Below are 8,860 nucleotides of genomic sequence, written 5' to 3' on the forward strand. Positions count from 1 at the left end.
AAAAATGTGTCTCTACAAAGTCATTTTTTTACTTTTAAGAGCCGTGAACAGATGCTGAGCGTCAACTTGTGACCAGTAGAAGTACTCAACACTGAGCTTGTTGATTTCCAGATCATATAAAATCAATCAAACAGACCCGTCAATCGCGGTGCTGTAAGTCGGCACACCAAAAATAACATTGTTCATCATCACTAAACACAAATAACTGTGGTTGCCAACTGAGGTCCAGTGATCTTATATAGCAATCCTCCACCAAAATCTTTTTTTTTGGAGATTGTAGAATGTAGATTTCCCATTCGTTGGATGGACAACGCACATATGCTTCTCCATTTTATATCTCCCCCCTGCTGCTCACCGCTCCTCACCTTGCCCTCCCAATGGAAGCCTGTCAACTGATGGTAAAGATTGTTATAAAAAGGCAACTTGCATACAGAAGCTGTCATGTTAGGGGATTAGAAATTGTAGCCTTATTTCAATCAAATGGATTTTCCTACACTTCACCAAATTTGTATTTTTATTTTCCATAAAGAGGACATTTCTCCTTTCATTCTCCCATGACACGTTTCTAGTATATGGGAATTGGATGACTGCTTAGCCCATTAGTCAGGGAGCAACTCGTGGGTACGGATCTTTCTGGGAGGGGCTCCCTGTGGAAACATGACTGATTGGCAACTCTTCACATTAGTCACATGATGTCACCACAAACAATTGATTTTATGGGATCAAACTAATTACGTTCATTAATCTACATTTGCCTTAATGAAGATCTCCTGCCACCTTTCCGTCCTGGGAGTCTCGTCAAGTTGATGCTATTTCATAAAGCTACACATGATCAGATATTTGATTCATGACTCCTGCGTCGTCTTGTACAGGAAGGTGAAACGTCATACTTCATATCAGCACGCAGATATTACCGCCTGGGATGAAATGATTTGTTTAACAGATGGTAGAAGGACTGGAAGTGTTATTATCCTCGGTTGAGGCTGCTTTGGGTCGAGTGTAAACAACGCATGCACATAACTTGGGGTTTTCATGTCAAATTATTAGTATTTCTCACCATGTAGCGTGTTACTGTGTTCCATACTAAACTACTGTATGAGGCAAAGACAGTATAGGATTACTTTGATGCCCGAGTAGTGCCTGGAGTTAATGTTGCAGAAATCCCCGTGCGATGACACGGCCTCCTGCTGCTGATAAATCATAAACATGCTCAGCTGGCAGCCTTCCTACGGCAACAGATGCCGGAGCCTATGAGACAAATCCGCTTTCCTGTCTACCAATTTTTGCAATTTGACTGAGAGTCTCTCTGTTAGGCATATCCTATCTAATATACGGCCTGGGAAATCGATTTAGCTGGCCGCATGGGCGTCTGCTTTTCGTTTTTTAGAGTTCAGATGTACAGATGGAGCACTGGTAGTAACTGATCATTGTATTGATAATCACTGTTATTTATTTTGCGCAATGTTTGTTGTGGATTTTATTTCAGATTAGTGAATTCAGTTTATATTATTAAAATTTTACATTACTTTTCTGTCCAACTTGCATGTCAAAACATAGTTTAAAAAATTTTAAAGGCATGTTTTTGGACAATATTTGCGCAGGTTTGGGCACCATTTAAGCATTGGCTTTGTTTTAAAAGTACTGATTTGTCACACAAGCAAGCAGTGTAAGTCTTTATTATTATTATTTATAATAAATTTTATTATAATTGTGTATTTTATTGTTATTATGATACCAGTATCCCAGTTGCATATAAAAAGTAAGAATTGCATGTCTTTTAGGAGATTACACGCCTTTTGGCAGCTATGATTTATTTTTTTCTTCTATTTTTCTTCGTGCTTCTTTGGGTCCTTGTATGTGTTTGTGCCACAGAGCCCTCTATTGGCCGAGAGTGCTCACTGCGGGTGGTCCCTCACTCAGGAAACTCCTCCTCCGCCATTTTTGACTGTAAACATCCTGTCGATTTTAAAAGGGCAGCGCTGAGCGGGAGGAAGGCGACTGGCGCCATCTTTACTGTTTTAATGAGTACAACAGGGTGGAATTCGCTGGGAGAAATAACATAATTTGCGGAATTTCACTCACAGGTGGTGCACCGTTGGTAAGTGGCTTTGAAATCGCGCTAGTTTGCGCGTTGTTTTCTTTATTTTGTAGCCGAAGTAAGCATGCGCGGTCTTAAGTCATTTGTTCGGGCCTTCGTAGTACAGGAGCCGTTAGCTAGTGGCTAACGGCTCAGTTGTGATGCGAGAGGGAAAAGTATAAACATGCAAGGATAGCGAATGTAAACGCGAGGTTGTTTTGGCGTTTTTTTGCCCCCTTTGTTTCATGGGAAGACAACGAAAACGTTTAGCACGCTATTACACAGATGATGGTTTAATTAATGCTAATGCTACCTGGCGGCTAACCTAGGTAATCGCAGTTGATGGCGCCGTTTATTTACTGGCGCGATTTTATTCATTTGCGTCTATATTGCCACTCTTTTCCCCCTAACGACTTACATTTACACAACCTCAATGTATCAATTTGTAAACTATTGTTTTTTCTACTTTTAGAAAAATGTGCGTATCTAGTGGTGGTCATTCTGATGAAGTACAACGAAGTATACCCGGGTTTGTTAAAGCAATGACTATTGCGTCCACGTTTTGCGTACAATGTGCAACATCACTACCGGACGGGTACATTTAACATCAACTTTGCGCATTAACTCGGTATTGTTGGCGTATCGAGATACAGGATACCTGATTTTCTCGCATAACATTTAATAGCCATTCATTTGTGGTCAAATGGTTCCATTCTCGAGTTAATTTGGACATTTCCTACTGGTCTGGTTTGGATTGGACCACTTGTTGACTTTTAACACAACTGACTAGAATTGTTTTATTTCAAATGTCTATTTGTGGTTTTGGAAGCCTGGACCTTTTGAAGGGTCAGGGAATTGTGGGAGAAAGGTTCTACTGCCTTGCGATTTTAAAGTGCAGCTCTCCTAGTTAGTACTTTCTATGCTGTATGGACTTTATTCCTGTTTAAATGCCAGTACATTTTGCTCTCCAGGTGAACCCACACCATTGTGAGTGTGTGAGACAGTGGTTCCGGGGCAATGTTCTACGCCCACTTTGTCCTCAGCAAACGTGGGCCGCTGGCCAAGATTTGGCTGGCGGCCCACTGGGACAAGAAGCTGACCAAGGCTCATGTGTTCGAATGCAACTTGGAGAGCAGTGTGGAGAGCATCATCTCGCCCAAGGTAATAACACAAGTACAGTGTTTGCTTTCCAGCAGCTCGGTGTGAGTCCGTTATGAAGGTATTTGTGTGGTGCTCGTAGGTGAAGATGGCGCTGCGTACATCAGGTCACCTGCTTCTGGGGGTGGTGAGAATCTACCACAGGAAGGCCAAGTACCTGCTGGCTGACTGTAACGAAGCCTTTATCAAAATCAAAATGGCTTTCAGACCAGGTAAGGGGACATGTTTTGGGTTTACCCTTGGGTACAGTGTTGTCTAACAGTGTTTTTTGTGGTTTTGTTCAGGTGTGGTAGATTTACCCGAGGAAAACAGAGAGGCAGCCTACAATGCCATTACCTTACCCGAGGAGTTCCATGATTTTGACCAGCCGCTTCCTGACCTGGAGTAAGTCAGCATTATATTTTCCTACCTACAGTGTGACAAAGATGGACATTATGTCCTCACACTCGGAATGCTTTTGTTAAAATCATCTCTGTCCATAAGACATCCAATTAAAACTTTAAATTAATATCAGTTGTTACACAAAATGAATTATTCATTTTCCCAGGCTTGTTTTAAGTTGTACTTGTCTGCAGACCTTCCAACATGTCTACATTTTTACATTTTGCCCATCATCCACCAACATGTGAGCCATGAACACACGTCTTTCTCTTTTCTGTGTATTCTAAAGACACAATAACAGATTTCTTTTGTAGGTAGAGGAAATCAGCACCCTGGGGATTGAATGTTCATGCTTCTGTATCGTCTGTTGTTCATCATGGTTGTCTTTGTCGTGTCTTGCAGTGACATTGATGTGGCCCAGCAATTTACCCTGAACCAGAGCAGAGTTGAGGAGATCACCATGAGAGAGGATGTTGGCAATCTCAGCCTCTTGCAAGACAATGACTTTGGTAAGACACCACTTGTTGACCGATGCTGCTTTTTATATAGAAACACTTCACATGCAACATTAAGCAGTACCACAGGGATTCTGTGATTATCCGGTGGCTAGAAAAGTTGACATAATGACATAATTGGGGAAAATTGCAGACAAATGTGATATTTATGAATGCTTTTAGTACAGTAAAAACACTGGTCTTTTGATCAAAGGGCACCAAAAAGTGGTGTAAAGATATGCTCTGTGCTGGAGTAGGATGTGCATCCCTCTCGGTCCTCTGCTAGCCTATGTTCACAGTGAGCATTCATGCTTTGGTCAGCTTGCGTGTGCCAACTTAGTCATTCTGTAAGCAATACAGTGGTTAAAGTAGCATGTCATTCTTTGTCTCTCGGTTCTGTTGAAGTTACATTCACAGTTGTGATTGCAGAGTCTGATTGTATTCCTGTCCAAATAGAAAACCTTATGTTTGCTCTTCCCAGCTGACTTTGGCATGGACGACCGGGAGATGATGCGTGATGCCAGCACGTTTGAGGAGGATATCATGCATGGCGCCACAGCCTCTAACCTTTTGTTGGAGGCCGAGCCCGGTCCGGCTAATCTGCCTGATAAATCCAACCACATGGAGTATGATGACTTCGGGGACGCCTCCATGGGCAACAGTGATGGAGGGATGCTTGGTGAGCTCCTCACCGTGTCAATTGCTCATTCAGCGTCTCTCCTGGCAGCTCGCCTGTGATGCGCTTATGGCCAAGTGGTGATTTTAAATGCGCTTGTGATTTCTTAGTGGATAAGCTACTGAGCTCTGAAGATGGAGGCGGTATCTTTGACGACCCTCCAGCCATCACTGAGAGTGTCATGATGCCTCCTGATCATGGTGATGATGAGGATGACTTTGACAATCTCCAGTCACGTAAGTAAAGCTGTCCTGTGTGTGGATTTGCGCAAAATACGTTGTTACTGTGTCCAAGATTAGTTCCAATTTGTGTGTGTGTGTGTAGCGGGCCCAGACAGCCCCGACTCTGGTCCAGCAGAGCCATTGCCAGCCATGGCCGACCAGACGGAGCAAACCACGCTGGTCCACAATGAGGAGGAAGCCTTTGCACTGGAGCCAATCGACATCACTGGTAAACTTGTTTCCTATCATCATTAACTCCTTCACTGCCAGCCATTTTCAGAGAAGAGGGCTCCTTACTGCCAGTTTTAGGGCTCCATAAATATACTACGTAAAGACTCTTCTTTCATCCGGAAAAAAGTTTGTCTCTCTACGTTGATGGGCAAAGTATGTCGTAATGATTTTTAAGCTTGTCTCCAGTGAAAGAGACCAAGGCCAAGCGAAAGAGGAAGCTGATTGTCGACAGCGTGAAGGAGTTGGACAGCAAAACCATCAGGGCCCAATTGTCCGACTACTCTGACATTGTCACCACCCTGGACCTTGCCCCTCCCACTAAGAAGTTGATGATGTGGAAGGAGACCGGAGGAGTAGAAAAACTCTTCTCCCTCCCCGCTCAACCTCTCTGGAACGCCAGGCTGCTCAAGGTGAGATACGATACGTTGACATTCCCGATTGTCCCGCCCTTTGTAGGCGGGCAGGGCGGAAAACTGTTGTTTGTTTAGATTCCTTCTGCTGCTGCCTGTGCTTCTTCAGAGTACTGAACAAAAAGCATGTTGGGGCATAATTGATCAGATGTCACATGTTTTTTTTTTTAATGATCCTAATCTGGTTTTCCTATCTGCTCTCTGAATGTCACAACTGAAACACTAGATGTTCACACGCTGCCTGACACCTCTGGTGCCAGATGAGCTGAGGAAGAGGAGGAAGGGTGGTGAGGCAGACAGTCTGGATGAGTTCCTCAAAGAGCTGGAGAATCCCGAGGTGCCCAGAGAGGAGGTCATGGGTCAGCACAGAGATGTCATTGGTGAGGTGACCGACTGATGTGCGAGGGTGACGGTCGGCAGTTGGCAAAAAGCTAACGATTTGGCTCACTGGCCTTGCAGATCAGACCATCATGGAAGAGCCCAGCATGCTGGCCACGTCGGCAGTGGAAGGCAGCAGGACCACGCTGGATGAGACGGTCATGCCCCCTCCCTCCACTCCCCGGGGTGTCAAACGCAAGACTCTTGACAAGGAGAGCACCCTGCCTGTGAGTTCAAATCAATACATAATCACATAGTAGTCAAATCACATAGTATGTACAATGCTTAATCTTTAAAAAAAATACTTGTGGAAACGCCGAGATGGAACACAACCTGTTGATGATGCTAGTGGATCTCATAGTTGTTGGGCTTTCAAAACATTTGTATCCCATGAAGGATGAGAATTGAAACAGTCCTTCCCAGTATCAAACTGTATGCATCATAGAAGGAATTACTGTAGAGAACCACTAAGGATGGACCGGGATGAACAGTTCATATAACGCAATGTGTTTTTTCAATGTGCTGCTTCTCAAGACCGATTATATTTATACATAACGGATACCTTTTCATATCTGTTATTTGTTAAAATAACAACATCCCCTGACTCCAGATGTTGTGTACTAAATGTATAAGAATGTACATAAGCCGTTGTTTCTTTGCTCTGGGGGGGATGTGTTTGATTGGCCATGTTTTTCTTACAGATGGCCGCCTTGGATCAGCAACAACCGCAACAGGCGGCTGACCGCTCGGCCTTGTCTCAGAGGCTAGACATGCCCCAGGTGGACCTGCCCCCAGAGGAGACCACTGTCAACCTCACCCAGCTCGTTCCCGAACTTGACCTGATTGGAGAGAAGAGCAAGGACAAGAAAGATGAAAGCGACGAAGAGGAGGTTAGAGCGCTGTTGCTTTTTTTTTTGTGTTTGTTTCCATCAATTGTCTTACCATATCGTGTTTTGTAGGAAAGTCAGAAAGTCGGTGTTATACAAGTGCTAGTATTTCATCTCAATTGTCGAGTCATGTTTCAAGTGCAAGTCCAAAGTCATAAGCTTGCCGTTTTTGTGTTCTTACAAGCTATAAACACTGAAGTGTCTCCTCAATGAAATACCATTTTAACACTATTATATTTGATGTGTACAATGAGTACATTTGGATTTCTTCTGTTTTATTTGAAAAAAAAAATTACAAGACTTAGACTTGGTCACAGAGTGCTGACATGGGAGGGGGGGGGTCACACCCAGACGTGGATGCTGGCTCTGTGCAAAAATGGCGGGTAACTCCAACGGGGTGCACGAGCCTCATACAATGCTCACACACGTTCGTCCTCAGTGAGTGAAACATACAACAGCCAACCATGTTTGAACTTTTATCTTTATCATTAGGAAGAAGAAGGTCAGGCTGGAGACCAGGACCAAGAAGAGAAGCGATGGAACAAGAGAACCCAGCAGATGCTACACGGCCTCCAGGTACAAGAACATTGCTTCATTTTGTTGGTTTTGTTGGCACCACCTTGCCTGTTATGGTGCTTTGGTCCACAAGACGGCACAAGCTAACATGGAGTGTCCTCGCAGCGCGTCATGGCCAAGACCGGAGCAGACTCGGTCAGCCTGCTTGACCTGTGCCGGAACAACAACAGGAAGCAGGCGGCGGCCAAGTTCTACAGTTTCCTGGTCCTCAAGAAGCAGCAAGCTATCGAGGTCACCCAGAGAGAGCCTTACAGCGACATCATCGCCACAGCCGGACCACGATTCAACCTTATTTAGACATTGGAAGAGAAACACTGCTTTTTTTAATGCTCAGCTTTTTATTTTGTCTTCTCTGTCACACTTTCTTTTTCCCGGACAAAACGATGGGCTTAGTAGGGGGAAGGGTTTTGAAACTTTTTAAAACGATTGGACTGTATTTCAGGTGGAAACATGCAGTATTCATTGGGTTTAAACTGAAAGCGGAGAATGTTTAACAGTTATATTTATATAGAAGCATTTCTCACTCATCAAGTTCAGCACCGACTCATTCAGTTTTAAGTCAAGTTCCCATTGTCTTTACTCCCCAAGTCTTACCACAGTACTCGACTCAGCCTAGAAATATTGCATCTTTTAGACGTGAAACAATACATTTTTGCCAAGTGGAATCCAGTATCTACATGTACATGTTATGGAAGCTACTGTTTTATTACTCTGAAGTGTAACCTCTCCAATTTATCCTTGTTGCACTCATTTTTTTCCATAACAAACACAAAAGGTAATTGTCCAAAATGTCACATGTTGTCATATACCCTGTCGCCAGATATCATGATTCAGTTGTATAATTCAGGCAGTTTGTCAGTTTTATTTCATGTTTTTTTTTTTTTGTATTTTGCATTTACGCTTGTTCACCTTTTTGCATCATGTAACTAGGTAATCTACTTGTTACAGATACGTACAGTGTCCCACCTTTTTAGTCTTTGGGTAATCTCTAGTGATACATCTGTAAAGGTTGGAAATAAAGTGTTTTAAGTACATGGTTACTGTGTATTATCTTGATTATATTAACAATGTTTAACACCATACTGTTTCTTTGGCTGTCCAAATGGCGCCAGTCTCTGTCTTTTAGTGTCTGGCATGGACATTCAAGGTGCCGTTTATAAATGATTACGGAAATTTAAATATAGTTTTGTTGCACTGTTCAAGTTGGTCTTTGGTGCAAACCACAAGTAATTCTACATCATCCATTGTACTTGGTGTTTCTTATATTTTCCCTAAGATCATTAATACCCTGCCTCCTTGATAGTGGCTGTTCCCAGAGATAAGTCGTTTGATAGGACCCGTTCCCATGACGCTACAGAGATATTACACTGT

At 43.3% G+C, this 8,860-nt stretch overlaps 1 protein-coding gene across 1 annotated transcript; it reads left to right on the forward strand.

Annotated features, from left to right (window-relative positions):
• The first annotated feature begins 1,930 nt into the window (after window positions 1-1,930).
• LOC131105164 (double-strand-break repair protein rad21 homolog A-like) lies at window positions 1,931-8,523 on the forward strand. The gene is made up of 14 exons (XM_058053013.2): window positions 1,931-2,098; window positions 3,049-3,238; window positions 3,318-3,447; window positions 3,520-3,619; window positions 4,019-4,125; window positions 4,592-4,789; window positions 4,897-5,022; window positions 5,111-5,236; window positions 5,425-5,648; window positions 5,875-6,028; window positions 6,108-6,253; window positions 6,728-6,916; window positions 7,406-7,489; window positions 7,595-8,523. The coding sequence occupies exons 2-14, from the start codon at window positions 3,095-3,097 to the stop codon at window positions 7,784-7,786; spliced, it is 1,920 nt and encodes a 639-aa protein (XP_057908996.1). The 5' UTR covers window positions 1,931-2,098; window positions 3,049-3,094; the 3' UTR covers window positions 7,787-8,523.
• Window positions 8,524-8,860: the final 337 nt, after the last annotated feature.

This window comes from Doryrhamphus excisus, linkage group LG5 (assembly GCF_037039965.1).
Source record: "Doryrhamphus excisus strain RoL-2023G ecotype Guam linkage group LG5, RoL_Dexc_Guam_v1.1, whole genome shotgun sequence".
Taxonomy (NCBI): domain Eukaryota; kingdom Metazoa; phylum Chordata; class Actinopteri; order Syngnathiformes; family Syngnathidae; genus Doryrhamphus; species Doryrhamphus excisus.